The sequence below is a fragment of the Ascidiella aspersa genome, chromosome 1 (genome assembly GCF_963924565.1).
Source record: "Ascidiella aspersa chromosome 1, kaAscAspe10.2, whole genome shotgun sequence".
NCBI lineage: Eukaryota > Metazoa > Chordata > Ascidiacea > Phlebobranchia > Ascidiidae > Ascidiella > Ascidiella aspersa.
Genome location: NC_139447.1, coordinates 21901911 through 21921685, shown reverse-complemented (window position 1 = coordinate 21921685; position 19775 = coordinate 21901911). Strand labels below are relative to the sequence as shown.

The 19775-nt window shown below is 35.1% G+C and overlaps 1 protein-coding gene across 1 annotated transcript; it reads left to right on the top strand.

The window, feature by feature from the left end:
- The first annotated feature begins 17072 nt into the window (after positions 1-17072).
- LOC146168270 (uncharacterized) lies at positions 17073-18923 on the top strand. Its single transcript, XM_083386245.1, has 2 exons — positions 17073-17578; positions 18074-18923. The coding sequence occupies exon 2, from the start codon at positions 18444-18446 to the stop codon at positions 18921-18923; it is 480 nt and encodes a 159-aa protein (XP_083242371.1). The 5' UTR covers positions 17073-17578; positions 18074-18443.
- Positions 18924-19775: the final 852 nt, after the last annotated feature.

Below are 19775 nucleotides of genomic sequence, written 5' to 3'. Positions count from 1 at the left end.
AAAATATTGCGGAGCACTATTCTAGACCAGCGCAAGTAATCTTTTATGTTGAGCTAACGACCAAACTGGATTTCATTATCAAGTTATATTTTCCACAAAATGCAGTGTAGCGTTATGTTTTTGCATGCATGAAACAAAATTATGTTGAATCGTTAGCCATTTTAATTGCGGTAGCGTAGAGTAGTTAATTGCACCAGCAATTATTGTTTATGTAGATTTTATGGCTTAATTTTTTTAAGTTATGTACCTATACGTCAATAATTTAGGGGGGCGATATGAAATAATATGGAGCCCAAGGGGGCACTAGTATAAAAAAGGTTGGGAAACACTAGGCTACACAGATCTTTAAATTCAGGTCATAATTCTATTTTACCGTGATAACCAGGTTGGCTTGTCTGATTCAGATAAAATATCCACTCGACTTTTGTTGGCTTAAAGTGAGCCAACGAGTGGTCCGAAACCGTTCTGTTAGCCTCCATTCATTGAATGAGCGTATTCATATATGCTCTCTCGGTCTCGCTATATAGAAGTTAAATTTGCATGAAAAAAGCGACACGGAAATATCATTTCTATCCTAACATGGTAAAATTATACAGCGGCCTACTTCTCAAAAGGTGCGAATATTTGACCTGGCGATTACTCATATCGTTTGTTTACAGTAAATCTTTGATGACGGAAAAGCTCGAAGCAAAGGGAACTAGGTCGGCTTTTTAGCTTTGCGGATTTGAAATATCACTAAACAGCGCATTCAAAAAGTGGCATACAGCGCCAAAGCGAAAACAGCAACACACCAGAAATTACGCAATACCATAAATTCCAAATTAATTGCTTATGACACTTCAAATACTCCAGCACATAATGAATTATTGCAGTTCTGAATATAAAAATACGGCTGTATTTTTTTAAAAGTAAACCTTTGTCAAAAAGTGCTTCATACGATTAGAGCGAAATGAACATGAACAAGGCAATGAGTTACACGAGTGGTAGCTTTTAGCAACATGTTAAAAAACGAGATCTTTTTTTTGTCGATAAGCCAACGAACGACAGGAGTTTTTCTGTTGTCTCTTTGTCTCGTTCGCGTCCTTCCGTCATATATGATAAAATCGTGAAACTGTGAAAAACATAAAAGAAAGGAGGGGGCAGTTATTCGTTCGGGATTAGCCTACAAAGTTTTATTTAAACAAACGACGCATCACAAGAATATCCGTTTTTAAATTGCTGCTTGTTCACTATTAATTTTAACAAAGGCAGGTAATGGGCTTATCCCTCATTCGTGTTTATAAACTTACACAATTTGAAGCTGTGCCGCGCGTGGATAAATCATTATGCTTTTTACGAGGTATTTAAACTCGTGTTTTTGTTATCTAGCTAACAAAACGCGGCTGCGTATGGCCAGAGTTTCCGAAACTAAAGCCCAAACATACTAAATGTTTAAAATAATTTGGAAATTACACAAATTTATTTCGTGCACAACAAAATTAAATCGTGATTCACAAGTTTAACACGTTGATTTAAAACTATTGAGCTCAAAGCACAAAATAAAGCTTTCTTTTATAATTTATGAAAAGGTCGTGCGATCAGCGTTTAAGCCTGGACTTTTTAGATATATCAATGATTTTCCAAAAATTGATTTTGCTGGTTTAAGAAAATGTCGTATAAAACAATTTACAGAACTTTCGGTCGGTATTTTTTTTTTTATTTCTTTTTAAATATTTTCAAAAGTATAATAGCTTTTCACATGATAAACTAGGCAGGATCAGTTATTGTGAAATCCATGTGCAATTGCGTTTCCATGCTTTCGAGTGGTGATGTCTTTCATCGACAACGCTTGCTTGTATTTAGTGTTTCGTATTTCAAGCAAATGCTTTGCTGATGCTATGGATCGTCTTTTGACGTATCTTTTGACGAGATTAGTTCCTCCAAAAGCAGGTTCCAAACAGGATAGTTTACAGGCGGTCCGTGTCGTCGATTTGGAGTATTTTATTCGATTCCTTACTCGGGGCACCATTTTGAAGGGAGTGGGTTGATTATGAGGTCTCATTAATGTCTTTGTCTGGATGAATTAACCCCATCTTCTTCAGGGTTGGGACAGATTGTAGAAAATTGTTTATTCTATTGTTGTCTGATTCAGATAAAATATCCACTCGATTTTTGTTGGCTTAAAGTGAGCCAGCAAGCGGTCGGAAACCGTTTTGTTAGCCTCCGTTTATTGAATGAGCGTATTCATATATGCTCTCTCGCTATATAGAAGTTAAATTTACAAGAAAAAGCGACACGGAAATATCATTTTTTGTATCCAGCTAATATAAAACATTTTTTTTCGTTTTAAAGCTCTAGGCCAGTGCTTCCCAACCTTTTTCAGTTCGCGACCCATCGATTACCCCCTAAAACGAGGAAATGTGCTCCCTGGGGTAAATTTACACCAGGTTAATAAAGGCTCCTGGGCTAGACGCTAGCAGTTACCATGTTACAACGTAATGTGCAATACAATTAACATAACCGCACAAAACTTTTTTTCTAACGCAATTACCTGCGTGGACATCAAACTCAAATTTGAATGTGTCCAACTCAAAACTTTTATGTTTAAAAACTTCTTGATGTCTGTTACCACGCAAATTTCGCATTTAATGCGGCGGTTTTAACAGTACCTTAACGAATTTTCAGTTTCAAATGAGATTTTACGTTGGACGTTATGTGGTAGGTATCGGGATTACGTATTTTGCTTTTGTTGCATTGTACAAAAAAACTGTTTAAAAATAGTAATTTAATCTCAAAAGACAAAGATTTGAATTTGTTTTTTTTAAAACTGCTTTTTGGTTGCATAATTTGTAGCATTATATAAAAAACTTCAAGCGCAATTGCGTGCACGGAAAAAAACAAATTAGGTATGTTTCCTTAGTTAAAATATTTTTTATCTTTCCAACTGAAGACTGTTATGTTTAAGAACTTCTTGAAGCAGGGGTGGGCAACTTACGGCCCGCGGGCCAAATCCGGCCTACAACGCAAATCATCCGGCTTGCGACCTATTTCACAAACTGGGCGCGAGGCCATTCCATTTCCTCATATAGGTATTTTTTGGCTATTTCAAGCGTAGATCTCGTTTCTTCATCGAGTGTGATTGCAAAATAACCTAGTTTTATTCCTGATTAACTGTCGTTGCGGTTATAATAAGATGCGTGAAATCTACGACCTAATGTTTAACAGCCCGCAGAGACCTTTTTAAGTTTGGTTTGGCGACTAGAAAAAAGTTGCTCACCCTTGTTTTGACGTATGTTACCGTGCAAAATTTAGGTCGAGTTCGCAAAATATCCAATTTAATGCAGCGGTTTTAATAGTAGCCTAACCTAATTTCAGTTTTAAACGAGATTTTAGTTGGATGATGTATGGTTGGTGACCACAGCTTGATGGCCTCATACGTTTTTAACCACGCAAAATCGCGAATGCACGTAATATATCGCGCTTTGCAAAACGCTGCATATTATTGTTACAAGTAAATTCCCTAATTAACCTGAGCAACGTCGGGTATTTCGTCACTAGTGGTATTATATAATTGCGCTTTAGATATTGTTCTTTATTGGTCTTCTTGTGTGTTTCTGTTAATAGTGAGGCCAAACAACCAAAATAGTTAAAACAATAGAGCATAAACGATGGTGCTTACTTATTATTTCATTCAAAGTTGGATTTCTCCAGTTGTTGTGATCTTAATTTTAGACGAACTTCCCTTCTAAGTAGCAAACGCTCCTTTTTGACAATGTAGCCGAAAAATAACGGATCGGTAGCGATGCAACGCTAATTTCGGATGATTACTGATGCACCACCTGGTATCGGCCGTAATCAATAATATCACATTGAATCCAATATCATAAAACAATTCTCACATTTTATTTGGCATTTAGTTTAACTAAGCCTGCTTAAAGGAATTGAGTAATCGCAGACAAGAATCAGCTAACGAAGTTTCGTGAAGTGACAATAATCTTTCTAGTGTTAAAAGTTGGTTAACAGTGAAGCAAACACTGCCTTTTTTTAAAAATGTTAATACGTATTTTATGAAAGCGAAAGATTTCGATGTTTTTAGAGAGGTTTGACAGACAAATTCACAAAAACAATTTATTGATTCGGTTGTTGGACTGACTTTCATGTCTAATAAACCCTGGAGTAGGCAAACTAGTAGTTCAATTTCGGCAAGACTGCAGTCATCACATTTTTGCATTCCGGCTACCAACAGTGGTTTCAGAAAAACAGATTCCACTGATCCTCGGATTACATTTAATACAAACGAAATTATATTTTTGTTTATAAAGTTAGGTATAGTTATGACGGGAATCAACAAATGCCATACTATCGCTTTAGGATGTTGTTTTGCAGCCCGTTTAACTCCTTGAATAAATTTTCGAGGGGCAGCGATTTTTAAGCCAATAATTGCAGGAACAACAAAAACTTTAAGAAATAAATGAACAGTTGTTTCGTTGTCGACTGATATAAACTGACAGACTTTGGTTATGAATTCAATAGGGGGTGTTACGGCATCTATGTTAGTAGTTCCATTCCAATTTTGCAATATGTTACATGTACCTTGGACGTCTTCGCTGTTAACCATTGCTAACAGAATTTTGGTTGAGGGTTTATTTGGTAATTTTTTTGGATTGACCACAACTGAAGACGCTGGGATATTGTCTGTACAGTCTAATCGCAATCGTTTTGTTGTTTGTTTGTCATACTTCTCGACAACGCGTTTAGTTTTCTTGCTTTCTTTCAAACACAAAGTCCCATGTTGTAAATCTGATGGTGATTTTGCTTGTGTCAATTTCGATTGGTAACGTGATAACAAGACAGAACGGATAAATTTTGACATTTTTGACTCATAGTATTTGACAATTTTATTATGTGGATAGCAAGAATTTGCAAAATCTCTGCAGTTCAGCATCGATGTTAACACTTCCACTGATTCATTACAGTTGCTTAAACCTAATAATGACAAATAACTTGCACACAAATAATTTTTATGTTTGGCGTAACTCAGGAAACATTTTCTTAAAATATCGTTTTTAGGCAAAGACTGATGGTCATCCAATTGAGGGCTGCGAGCAAGAGAGAATAAAACATCACATTGCAGGCTCTGATCTAATTGCAAAATTCTCGCTTGAAAAAAAAGTCGTTGATTTTCTGGGTCAGTTTGTGGTACGGGCTCATGCAAATATTCTTTTAAACTAAATTCAGCTGAAATCGATGAGTTTAAACTCTTGTTTAACCAGGATTTTGGGGCTGACAAGGTTTCTCTCAAAATAGTATCATGCCAAAGTTTTCGTGAAGTCCGGTCCATCCTGATCGGAAAGTCTGCTTCAAACACAATATAACTAAAATTGCTTATAAAAATTATTCAGATATAACAGACAGGTTAAAGCATATGCAAAACCTATGTAAGACAAATAAAAGTAAAAAAGAAACAAGCTACTTTTTAAGTTTTCTAAATAATTAATACAATTAAACTATTTTTCTTTTGCGGAAATTATCACAGGAAATTAGGATTTTTTAAAAGAAAGTTCAGTTTAATGTGATTGTTTATGGAAAAAAAGGACTTATTAACAATTTCGCAAAAAAAAAATATAAAACAACATATATGTTTAAATGAAATTATTTATATTAGCTCACTTAATTTTTTTCTTTAAATTAAACTTTCTTTGACAGGTAAATCATTTACCAAATGAAGATATTAATATTTGAGTATACTTTTACTGTACCTAGTTTCAATACCAGTGAGTTCTTGACAGCGTTTCAAGCATTAGTTTGTAGAAACACAAGTGAAATTTAATACAAAAAATTCTAGTTAGAGATCTGCCATAGAAAAATATTTTTATTATGCTAGAACAAAATAATAATTTTTGTTTATTGCATGTTTATCAAATCCAACAAGTTTACTTAAAATCTGCATAATACTACATGGCAAACAAATTGATTGAATGATGAAAAGGCTTTACACATTGCTAAATTAATATGAATATGATTAATTTTATTGCAAAAAGATAATCTTACTAGTTACATACTAGAAAATTTTCTATTTAAGATTCAAATTTTGTTAAACATATTTTCAAATTCAAGCACATGCTAATACTGTAAGTGTAAAATATTGCAACAAAATAAAAAAATGTTACTATTTAATAAATATTATTTTATGTCAATTTACATAACTTAAAGGCAATCATTAACAAACAAGACCATTTAAAAAAAATGCAATTGGCATAAAAGGCACTAGTGCATAATCTCTGAAATTTATACACCATTTCAAAAAACATATAATTTACAATTGTCAAATATATAGCAAAATAGGTAGGAATACTTAGACATAAATAAAAATAATATTATGTATGATTAAAACACTACAGTAAACAAAAAAGACTTGTGCATATACAAAAGATATAAATTTTAGACTCACTAAGAGTTATGTGAAGTTCACCAGAACACATTTTACAAAGCTGTTTATCGAAATACTGGTTTAGGTTATGAGGCATGACATATACAAATTATGGCTAAATTAACAATATGTAGCAGATGTCAAAAGCAGGCTGGCAAAATCTTGCCAGCCTTCTGGTGACAAACATTTTGGGCGAAAATTCTTCGGTTTTTGGTCGCGCCCCTAAACTTAAATGATGTGTTCGCCTAATGAATGTATGAACCTTGCCATTTTTGGCGATAAACAAGGCTATTAATAAGTAAATTAGACAATAAAACGTAGCGCCAAAGGCGCAAAAAAAAAATCTTTAAATTTTTGTGGCATCAAGTCATTAACAAATACATAAGGGACATGTGAAGGTACAACTTGGGGTCTGGGGCTGTACGTCCATGTCTGCTTTTCTTTTTTTTCGTGCACCAGGTTGGAAAGTACGGCCTGCGCGGGGGATTTATCGGATTTATCCCCCGCGCAGTTTCCCGGTCAGCCGTGGTCATAGCCGCGCATTTCATGTAAAAAAACGCAAAATGAGCTCAGCCGCGAAAAATCGCTAAAACGCGCAAAATTTTTGTGGCGCTAACGATTTTCAGTATAGTACTCCACTTTCAGCCGTGCAAATTTTGCAAATAACGTTATTACAGCCGCGCAAATTTGGGCGGAAATGTTATAACAGCCGCGCAATTTCAAGCTGCAAAATCGTCTCCCCCGCGCAAAATCAAAAGTTTCCAATCTGGGTGTTACATAGATAGCTGTTTTCAGGCAAACTTGTGTGAAAACGTGCTGCTCAAAACCAGATTGAAAAGCACGAAAAAATATTCTTTGGATAAATTTCCAATTTATATTGCTAAAAAAATAATGAAATAATGATATTTATAATAAAATCCAATAGAAATCGTCACAGTCACAGTGCAACATGCCACATAGCATGCATATTACCTTTTGGATAGATTTGTTAAAAACACAGACACATAAACCCAGCAAAACCAGGCTAAAGTGCATGCGAAGCGCGATATTATTTTCCATAAACAACCAAAAATATACTTTAGGCCTTAGGTGGAGAAGCATAGCCTGGTGCTGGTACATCCTCAAAATGTTATACATGTACATTTAACAGGAATGGGAAATTCAACTCAATATAGAAGTACTTGCAAATTCAAAGTAAAACTGCCAACACCTAACAATTGTATGATCAAAAGTGTGTACTTTTTAAATTAATAAACAGTCTATATGCCTTACACTGACTTTTTCTCACTAAACAACATGCTTCACACTACCGTAACTTTTTTCAAAATGACACAACAAAATTAATTTCTTCCAATTGTGGAAGGGAAAGAACGCAGCTCGAAATTCTTTCCGTTACATCTCCGGAAGTAAACAAGACATTGATCGAAAATTTTTACACAATACTTAAAGCGACCCAAGCTAGCCAGCAATCAGACTTTAAAAAAAATTATGAATATTAATATTCAGTAATATTCGGCCCTAAAATTAAAATGTGCCCTAAGTGACTTGCATAGGGTGATAGCAAGATGTCGATCTACTCGACCTTTTTCGCTTTGCAATTTATTATCAAAACACAAAGACAGTCAAGGACTTTTTGAAAAATAAGTTATACATAATTTCAAAGATCAAAATTGTATTACTAGACGTGTTTTTACTCTAATAATAAGTTGAGCGATAATTTTTTGACCTAAAAAATTGAAGTTTTGACAAATTTTGACGAAGAAATATATTTTTTTGACAAAATTTTGATCTATTAGGAATACATTGATTGAAACACCATGTTGGTGTTTGTAGTACTGCATTTGCATACTATTATAGAAAATGAGATAAGGGCAAATCACAAGCGAAAAAGACAGCAAATACGGTTCAACACTTTTGCCCAAACAAACTGAACCTAACTCGATAAACTATATAGGCTTGAGTGGTTAATTCTGCCAGCTCGCATATATTGTATTGCTCAATGAAAATATAATGCAGTTAAAGCGTTGTTGAATAATTATAATCAAAATTGAAATTTTAACTGAACGATAATTTTAAAAAGCTGACTATAGTGTTTTTGCGTACTTGTGTCTTCTTCTGGGGGCACTGTTAGCATAATATCATCATGGTAGGTACCGGTCCGCGGACAGGCGTTTGCCGACCACGGCTCTATAGCAAGGTATTAACAAGCAAGAATCTCGCGGAAACATTAAGCATTACGAATGGTCTTCACCAACACCTTGGCAGGCAACAGGACTTAAACCAAAACGTGTACGCGAACCGAAATGTGCACATTGTGCACTTGCGATAGATGTGGCGATTAAGTGCACATTGTGCACTATCGCTCAATGTGCAACTTACAATGTACCAGTGCACGTTATACAGTAAAAGAAATAACTTCATATGAAACGATTTTTTCGATGATGTTTTTGTATTGAGAAGATCAAGTAGTAATGCATGTTATCTTTAGTGCAATTCTTTTTATTATTATATATTATTTAATTGAGTCCTAATTCTATGGATTTCCGATTATATGGAGTGGATTTATTATGCATGTTATTTTTGTATCGATTCTTTATATATTTTTTTCTATTATATGGGGTAAATTTACTTAAAAAAATAACTTAACAATTGGAGGTAACTAAACCTGCAAATTTAGCTTTAAAACCTGTAAAAAAATGTTTAAACGTTCATAATTTTTATCTACCCTGCTTATGTGGGCATGGTTATTGCGTCATTGGGTATCGGATTGTGATCCTTTTTGTCCACGATATTGGTTATCGGAATAAAATGTCAAGTTTTGGGAACCCCTACCCAATTGCATGTTGATAGGACCGTTTAAACGTAAGGCAACACTTCTTGTATTTAAAGATCTATGTTTGACCATTTTTAATCTAATTCGACTGCAATATTGCATTACAATTTTAACTTAAAAAAAAAATTGTTACAATTAGTTGAATATTGAATAGCGATACGTCAGCTTAGATTGTTTGTTTTTTAAATGATCAATGACTCCTAATAATAACTTTCGTAATTAGTGGCTCTATCAACCTCTCTGATTCACTGCATTTAAAAAAAGTACAAGCATTTTTATTATGAAATATATTTAAAATGAGTGATTGTATAACGTTAAGTCAGGCCATAATTCCGTAAATTTAAAAAAACGTCAACAAAACCAGAAAATTGAAGGCGTCACGGCACGCATATAGCACAAAAACAATTAAGGGAACAAAAAAATACTCACTACAGGGCGTAAACCAATCGTAATATAGAAAAAGGAAATGGTTGAATACAAAATTTTTAAACGAAAAGCGCAACCTAAACTGCAGCAGCAATATTGGCGAAAAACTTTAAGCAAGATTATAAACGAAATACTATCGATAGATAGGTATTATGAAAATGCGACAGAAAAAAATTAAATATAACCTCAAATGAAAAAGGAAAATGGAATTATAGTAAAAATAAATTAAAGCTGAACAAAAAATAAAAGGCTATCGAAATAAAAAAATTAAAAATCAATTACACTGAAGGGAAATTAAAGACAAACGTAGAAAAATGCTACAGAAACATAAAAAAATATACATTATTAGATTACAGAGAAATAAATAATTACCGGTACTGAGAATAAAAGGTAAAGGAATATATTTATGCAACATCCAAAAAGGTAAAGGATCAAACACAAACTGGACAACGTTCCTAGCTTTCGTTTGCAAATTATTGTAAACTGTTCCCCTTTTTGTGTAATTTAAATAGTTAAAAACACCACCTCATGCGGTCACGATGTCGCCTCGTTTTTTGTTGGAAACGTAGCCGTTTTGTTTGCTGAATTTTTAAGCTGCTAATGTTTTATTGTTAATGTCTTTACAGAAGTAATTTAAAGCTTAACTGTGTAAAGTTACGTTTGCTGTTTATCGAAAGCTATTTGAATAAATAATAATAATAATAAACGTTAATTTGTATTATAATAAACATCTTTTAAGTTCAAACTTCTGTGGTATGGCGACATGACAAACATATTCCCAACATACCAACCAAAATCAGAATTTTTATGTTTTGAAAAGCTCAGTTATCCTACGATCTTTAGGCTGAAAATGTAATATTTTTTTGTCAAGCTTTCTATTGAAAAATACTTGGTTTGATGAGCTCACCGCGGTGTTTTCTCAACCTTTTTAGGCTGCCTGCCAAAAGTAATAAACCGGGACTATGCTAACTTAATCCACTTCACTGAACTGTTTAAGCGACCAATACTTTACGTAAAAATTCAAATGTAAATATGAGTCACTTTCGTTGTATTGCTTGCGATTTCCCAAGTGTGTAAATATCTTGCTTAGAACCAAATCTATCTTACAAAATTAAAACGCCAACCAACCAAATCCAACGGGTTGGCGACCCATGGGTTGAGAAACACTTCGAACTGGACAGGGAGTCCTGCGGTAACGATTTTTTAGTTTAAAAATCACGCAAGGTAGGACCCATACAGATCTTAAAACGAATGTTTTAGAACAAAAAAGTAGACCACAATGTAATTTGACTAGAATTAGCAAGCTTTTACAATAAAGCCAGAAAAAAGCCAACTGAATTTTCTGACGCAAACCATGTTAAAAAAGAGCCAAATTTATTTAAGTGATTTTAATTTATGCCAAAACCAGCAGTCTCACGGTTCACTTCTGGAGTCCCCCTCCCCCCACGTTACGGAAGTAAGCTATTACCTGTAAAGTGTAAGTACTGTTTTTCGTTTGTTTGTTTGCAATAAACATTCTATCATTGTGGCCCGCACCCACAACAATATACACAGGGAAGGGAATGCATTAAAGGCACAACAAAAATGACCTATGACTCAGCAAAATTACCGTTCAAATGTTATTTAACGATTTGTTTTAAAAATAGTTAGCCCAGTGGTTCTCAAAGCAAGCCACTTGGCTCACTATGGGGGGAATTTAAAATTTGGGGGAGGAAATTTGTTCCAGTGAGGAATAATTGGGGAGGAACGTGGGTGAAAATGGCTCACCTTCTTATTATTTGATATTTAACACATATAACTATAATTGCACAACTTTAAATGGGAACATCCACTTATTATAAGACTTAAAGTGGCTTATGAAGACAATATGCTGCTTTAACTGTGTACGTCATAATAATAGTACGTCATAATGGACTCTGTTTGGTTTACAATCTTTATTGTTTCATCACAGTAAGTAAAGTTAACTAGCACCAGGTGGCTTTTTCATACTGTTTGTATGTTATGGTTATGAGTAGCCTACGTAAAAGTAAAATAAAGAAAGGGTGAAGCATAAGGTGGTCCAGCTTCAACTTCTTATAGATGCAGCTACTTGTATAAATTGAGAAAAAATACTGCTAGCTAATCATCTAAATTCTAAGGCAAGTTGGTTGATCATGAGTGCTCATTAATGTCCTTTTACCTCGGTGAATCAACCTCACTCCTTCAAAGAAGAGACTTATTTAAATAGAATTGTATATTGTCTCTGTTTCTAACAAACGACCACTCGCCTGTTGGTTCCTGGTTAACAGACAAGACTTTATTGATTCAAATCGTCTAACGCTCATGTCATGCTTATAAAGAAGTTTAAGAAGAGATCTGCATAAAGAAGGCAAGATGTAACATACGCAATTAAATAGTTATTTGTTATAATATAATGCGTAGGCATACACGTGACAAAAGGGATTTGCGTCTACCTTTTTTGTAACGTTTTTTATATACACGGAAGTAGAAATTTTATCCTTATAAGTGCAAAAATAACGCTATAATTCTAGGGTAATCGTAAATAAAAGTTGTGAGTCACACCTAAAATATACGCGTGCTAAAAACCAGAGGACTTCTCAAAACACGATTGTCGAAAACAAGAGGCTTTTGGGTCGAAAGACGGAAGTTATGTGTCAGTCCAGTGTTTTTTTTAAGGTGTTTTGATTTCTCCAGCGGTTTCCCAAATTTTGGACTTGCAACGTTTTGGTATTTAAATGAAACACTTGCGGTCTCTTAAAGCTACTTAGCGGTCACCCAAGCCAAACCTTTATAAAAAAAACCTGTGTGTCACGATATACATTTGTCATGTGTGAAAAAGCCACGACCGGCTCCCAAGTGACTGCAGGACAGCGGATGTTTTCGGTAAAAGGCGTGAAAGAGTGACAAATCATAACATATTTGATAAATACACAACTCTAATAAACACCTAAAATGACCCAAAATGCTACACATCTAAAGTTAAACAGAAAATTTAGCAAAACTGAACTGTATCGATTCATATTTCTACCAAGAATCATGTCCTGGTTACCTGAAAAATGTTTTATTTTGGTAGGCTAATCCTTCTAATCGCCTAATACTTAAATCAGATAAGTTTTCGTTGAATACTTGGTGGACTTGGTAAAGGAATAGTTCAGTGTAAGTCAAGTATATATTTTAAGTTCTGCAATGCCAAAGCAAATACTGGACAGCGACTACCAAATCATTCATTTAAAAATAGCCAATGTGGTTGGATCCACAAGTTTGTGCTAAGTATGACAAATTAACGGTTGTAAAGCAAACACTTCTTCCATTTCCGACTACATTTGAAGGAGGTTTTAGTGTCATTACAGATATTTTTGAATAAAAAAGAGGAACACTTGACATTTGCAAACGCGCAGATCTTCGGGCAAAACTGACACGGTTTTCTCCTATTTTCAATGTTTTTATTTAAACATGAAGGTGGTTCACAGCAGGGCTGCGGAGTCGGTTAAAACAACCCGATTCCGACTCCCGAGTCCGACTCCGGCCAAAAAAATACACCCGAGTCCAACTCCGGCCAAATGTAAGATTTTATCGAGTGTCGAGTCCAGCTGTGACTCTACCGCCTGTATTTTACCCATTTACCCAACCAAATTAAGGTGGATTTTCTGCAATCCACTCATATTGGTGTCATAATTGATCCACCCACATTACATGGTTTAAAAATATTTCACCATTTGCTATAACACTTTTACTACTTACATTTTGTCGCCGTAACAGTTTTAAAATTTGATACTGCGCACGTCGGACTCGGGACTCGGGTAGTTTTACGCGGTCTTACTCGAGTCCCGAGTCCGACTCCGACAAAACAAACCGATTCCGTCGAGTCCCGAGTCCGACTCTTTTTCCAACAGAGAAAAATTAGATTTTTTATAAGAGAAAAACGAATCCACGAACAGGCGTCTAATTTGATAGAGTTTACAAAATATGGCGTTTATTGCGGCAGGTGATATTTTTACTTTTAAACACGATATCAACTTTTAAACTAACAAGGATTTGTTTCAAGCTATTACAATGGGAAGGCGTTCTGTGTGTTGCACTTGTATATACTTTGGAATAGGTATCAGGCAGGGGTAGATCCAGACGGGGCGCAGACATACAAATGCACAAATTTTTGGGCTTCGCGCGAATATTTTTGAGGGAAAATATTAAAATTAAAGGCGTTTTATATGTACATATGTGTCCACGCGCTCTGTGCATTTAAAACTTCTACAAATTATTTTTTACCGAAGTAATATAGTTAATGAAACGTTTTCTTGTTTGCGAAAATCTATGACGTCTTTGCAATACGCAGTTGTTACACATCTTCAACTTAAATTAAATTATTAAAACTAAATTCAAAAAATTAAGATAAAATTAAGGCATTTTTCGGCACTTTATGTAACCTTTTAAACTCTCAAAGTGATTTCAGTTCACTTATGGATTCAATGGCCGTCATATAATTTGAACAGCGTTCTAATCTTTTTATTATATTAAGTCTCCTTCTAAAGCGTCAAGTCTCCTTCTAAAGTTGCCAATTTTAACCAAACTTACGCGTTTTTCTAAGTTGCAAATTAAAGCACAGTAAAGTTAATCAGCACATATCTTAAGATTACTTCTATTTTGACGTCTCGTTATATCCGCTTAAAGTTTTAGGGTATTCTTAAAGCTGTAAATTTGTCAGGTAGGAAACCAAGTAATTTTTCTATAAATGCCTTATCCTATAATTTTCTCAGTTAGATATGGTACTGCAGATAGAATTACGTCATATGCATATTTTTCACCCTTGTCATTGTCGACATCCTTTTTCTCTGAAGTGTTTTACTTCAGGATATCACTGCAGTCTGTGTATGTTTTTCTGTTTTATGGTTTTCCTAAATGTAATGCCAATCCTGTTTATGGCACGTCTAGACCAAAGCCGTATTTTATCTGACGCCGAGTTGTCGCGTTTTAGTGTATTATTCGTTATGTTTACACTATTCGCAGCGCCTACATCACATACATTCTTTGTTAAATTTTCTCCTACACCAAATTTCTACTACTTCCTAAATGGCGGACAAAAGCATATTAAAGGATAAATATCCTCAAAGCAATTTTTTTTAATTTTGTTGTTGGTAAGAGGTACTTCAATGTGTTTAGGAAGCCCAATTAAAGGAAACGTTTTTTCATAAATTTTATACTATACGTATTATGAAAGACGGAAATCCATATAGTCTCTCTCTCTCTCTCTCTCTCTCTCTCTCTCTCTCTCTCTCTCTCTCTCTCTCTCTCTCTCTCTCTCTCTCTCTCTCTCTCTCTCTCTCTCTCTCTCTCTCTCTCTCTCTCTCTCTCTCTCTCTCTCTCTCTCTCTCTCTCTCTCTCTCTCTCTATATATATATATACGGATTTATTCCTATTTAATTTTAGTATGTGGAAGTAATAAAAGCGTTTGTTGTTCCCTACTTCGTATTTGCAATGAAATAAAAGACACACAAACATATAAATATAGATTTGCATTACCTCGAGTTTGAATTTAGTGCGAGTGTTAACGTTAACTTTTAGGCTGACTAACCGCTAACCTTGCCACTAAAGTGTTAAACTAACGTGGACCTATAACCAAGGTTACCTTGGTGCTGATTTACCAACTGTGGAGACATGTGGTATTTTACTCCATATAAAGCTGTTGAACAAAGCGTGATGAAGTACCGGTACGTTTCTAGTTTTTTTTTCTTTTTTATTGACTTCATTGCAGAAAACAGTACGTGAGTTGCTAAATTCAATATCATTATATAATGTTGAAATTCGTTTATTTTTTGCTAAGCCAGTTGTAAACAGTAGGCTATGTAAAACTGCCATATGGTGATGTTTTATTAAACTAAAGGTCCTGCTAAAAATTGCACAACTTTCATATAAGCACTTTCGGATTGATTAAAAATTTATGTTTGGGTTGACAGACGTCAAGTAACAAAATATTTGAAAGTGATTAATTCTGTCGTTTAGCAAGGTTTTGGATGGGTTCCCTAAATTCTAAATAGCAGACATAATAACCTTGGCGCAAAAGGTTATTTTAGAAAGTTACTCTTTACATGCTAGTAACTTCATGTGGACTACATGACGGTTATCTCACACCGCCTGAAGGGTAAATGAGGCATCAAAGGCCTAAGAAATCATGGGTTTACCATACCCAGAGCATGCTTGCTTGCAGTAAAAAATGAGATAAATCTCCCGTTATGTAGGGAATTGGTAACAAGGTTTGGTCTTCTGTTCTGTTTTCCTTCTAATGAAACATAGCGGTTAAGTAAAGCAGGGATTTCAGACAAGTGGTTAGGTTATTTTGGGTGAGATATGAAACATCAATCCATAACACGTGACCAAAGACAATAGCTGCAGTACCTTTGACACTTTAGAGTTTAGAAGTAACGATTTCTGTAAGTGCTGGCTGAGATAGAATTTATCCGTTCATTGGTTTTGAGATTAGATATCACGAGAAGTGTTCAATCGTAATATTTTCACCTTTCGATCGTAATATTTTCACTAACTTTACCAGAAAGGCCCATACTTTCGCAACAACAACTAAAACAGTCTTGCGTAACTAATAATTTAAAGCGTCAAACGATTTTCTTTGTCTAATACGCTGACATAATCTTGGTAACAAACGTTTGAACAAATCAAAATTGATCGGCGTAGCTTAAAAATACTAACAAGTGAGAAACTGCGCTATAAAACCAAATTGATTTATACTTTTTTTGCGCAATCTGACAGTATGCATAAAATTTAATTCAGAAAGGTTTAATTGCGTGTTCATAACGTCAAAAGGGTGAACCAATGTATATTTCAACAGAGGAGACATGACCACCGTCCACCGTGCCATCTGAACTTCACTAAATCGAAGCTCAAACAAACTGCCATTGCATTTCAAAGAGCATACTGTCAGGTTATAAATTTATTGTACATTCAAAGAATTCAGCATAGCTCGCTTTCAATGAAATAACTTACAGCGCAGTAAAAACACGTGTCGCCAGTAAGGCGTACATCGTTGACTTGGGTGCAGCATTTGCAGCATTCGGATACGACTAACGTCCAGGAAAAAGGAATACGTTGGGAATTAAAACTGGCCAGATAACGAGCAGGAAAAATAAAATATGTCAGAACGACTTTAGCACGGTTTTAGCACACGCACAACGAACAGAGTAAATAACAAATTCAGACGCTGGCTCCTTTACACTAGTGAATAACATATGTTAATAAAAACTAAAGCCATGCGAAGAGCTATTTAGCTTTACCCTAATGTTGATTTGTCTGGCACAAATTTCTCGCTTGGGAGGTAAGTAAGGCCCTCATCTCCCATCAAACACTAACATAAGTTTGGTAGCGCCGGATAAGGCAATAGTTAGTTTTCACATAGTCTGCAAGCATTGCACTGAAACTTTGCAACTGAAAGGTTGGAACCAAAACAAGACGAAGTCATGGCATTACCCCAACTGCTTTACGGCCAGTTGCACACTGCCCTGAAATTCCTGTTCTAGCTTTTACAACCCTGCCAGATCTGATTTCGGATAAAGCTGCGATGTGGTATGAAGTAGAAGATGAATATGGTAATAGTAGCAGCTGTAGCAACTGCAGTGACACCGACTCCATCTTTACAAATGCAAAGTAAACCGATGCCTTTACTCAAGATCAGCTAAACGACCTAGTTTTGTGATTTAACAAGCGTCTATGCTGGCTTCTCGCCTCTGTGATATTAACATTCTTGATTCGGCAACAAAAATTACGTTTTACCGAGATAGAGAAGAAATGTTAGTGCAATTTTTCTCTCAAGAAGGAAATTTAGTGGAGGCCCACTGTATTAACATCGAAGGACTTCTTTCATCTATGGGTGTACTTCTACTTGAATATAAACCAGAAGAATGGAGGTTATCAGTGTTGTAAACAAGTCATTTTAAAATGACTTAAGTCCAAGTCAAGTCTTTTTGAATAAATAACAAGTCAAGTCCCAGACCAAGTCATCAGTTGCGCAAGTCAAGTCCCAGTCAAGTCATAATTAGAGCAAGTGAACTTCAAGTCATGTCCTTGTCATAAAATAAATCGTTAAAATAGAATTTTTAAACTTGCATGAATATGAACAATAACTGAACTTAAAAAAAAAGGAAAACGCAACATATAGCAAGTAATTTGTTTTTTGTGCAAAAATTTGGACAAATAGCTCAATTTTATAAATAAAAACTTAAAGAAATGCTTTATTTCAACCCAAGTCATTTGTTCAAAAAACTTAGGTCAAGTCGTGTCATTTGTCCGAAAGACTTGTCAAGTAAAGTCATTTAAAAAAAATCAAAGTCATTTAAAAACTAGTTAAGTCAAGTCATTTAAAAACAGTGACTTAAGTGCACTTAATCATTACAATACTGGAGGTTATTAATTGTCAGCTCCAAAAAATTGAAATGTGTGGTACTTCCTAAAGGAAATAAGTTTGATTCGTTTTAGGGAACACTAACAAAGTGTGAAGATGGTCCTGAAGAAACTTTCTTGTACTGAATATAACTAGAAAAAATGCGTTGATTTGAAAATTATCAACTTTCTCATAGGTCCTTAGGACAACAGGGGTCTACACCAAGTATCCTTATTTGTTACTGGGATAGTCGGTCCACTGATCAACACTGGATTAAAAAGGAATGGCCCATACGTGAACAGCTTGTGCGCGGAAATAAAAACATTGTATATTAACCTTCGGTCAGTCGTGATCGCATCATTTTACCCCCATTGCATATCAAATTGGGTTTGATGAAAAAATTTATCAAGGCCAAAGATGATGCTTATTTTGATTACCTGTACAAAGTATTTCCTGGTTTTTGTATTGAAAAGATGAAAGCAGGAATTTTTGATGAGCCACAAATACGAAAATTATTTAAAGGTCAAGATTTTTTATCAAATATGACTGAAGTCGAGAAGGCAACCTGGCACTCTTTCATTGCAGTTGTAAAAGGGTTTCTTGGAAACACAAAAGCAAGGAACTATGTGGATTTCGTAGAAGTGATGCTGACGAACTTTCAAGCTGTTAGATCAAGGATAAGCATAACAGTTTACTATCTGTTCAGCCACTTGGATCACTTTCCGGAAAACCTCAGAAATATGAGTGAGGAACAGGGTGAAAGGTTTCACCAAGATATCAAATTAATGGAAGAGAGATATAAAGGTAGATGGGATATTCACATGATGACAGATTACTGCTGGTGCCCAATGCAAAGCTGTCCAAAACAATAGCCTACTCTTTCTTGTTCAGGCTTCGGCATACTTGGTTGGTTTTTACTAAATTACTGCTATTTATTGTCCACTTCAAGAAAGTTTTAATGTAATATAAGAAGCTTTGTCTCACAAGTTGCAATATGTTAGAAGGATTTGATGACAATACTAATGAATGGGGCATTTTTGTGTTGAATATATGGAAAAGAACAGAAAAGATCAAACTAAATTCGCCTCAATCAACTAAATTCGCCTAAATCTTAAAAACTAGAGCCAATTTGCAAAAACTAGTGGCATTTTCGAGCTCAGCGCCCCTAATATACCCTAGAATCAGTGTTACCTTCCATGCCAATTTTTTTTGTTGGTCAGTGATCTTACTGAGTTGTTTGACCACATTGTGATAATGATGCGTTCTATTGCATAATAACCGTCGGTTGGTAATCGTAGGTCGTAGCCTACAGGCTACAGCGTGTTGGTATCTTGTGTTATAAAGTAGAGTTTTTTTAATTTCCTATATAGGGCCCATAGACTGACATTAATTTCACGTGTGTATATTTGTATGTTCATATCAGGGCTTAGATTGAGACATGCGGTTGTTACTACAGAGCAGGACGGCGGAGTCCGATAAAAAAAATTACCCGAACCCGACTACCGAGTCCAACTCCGGCAAAAAAATAGCCCGAGTTCGACTCTCGAGTCCCGAATCCGACTCCAAATCCGGCCAAATGTGCAATTTTGTCGAGTCCCGAGTTCGGCTCCAACACTGCAGTATGTTTTTTTTAACTTTTAACTAAAAAACAATGGAAATAAAGCAATCCACTCATAGGGGTGTCATAAACCCTACCTACACACCGGAATGCATGGTTGGAATAT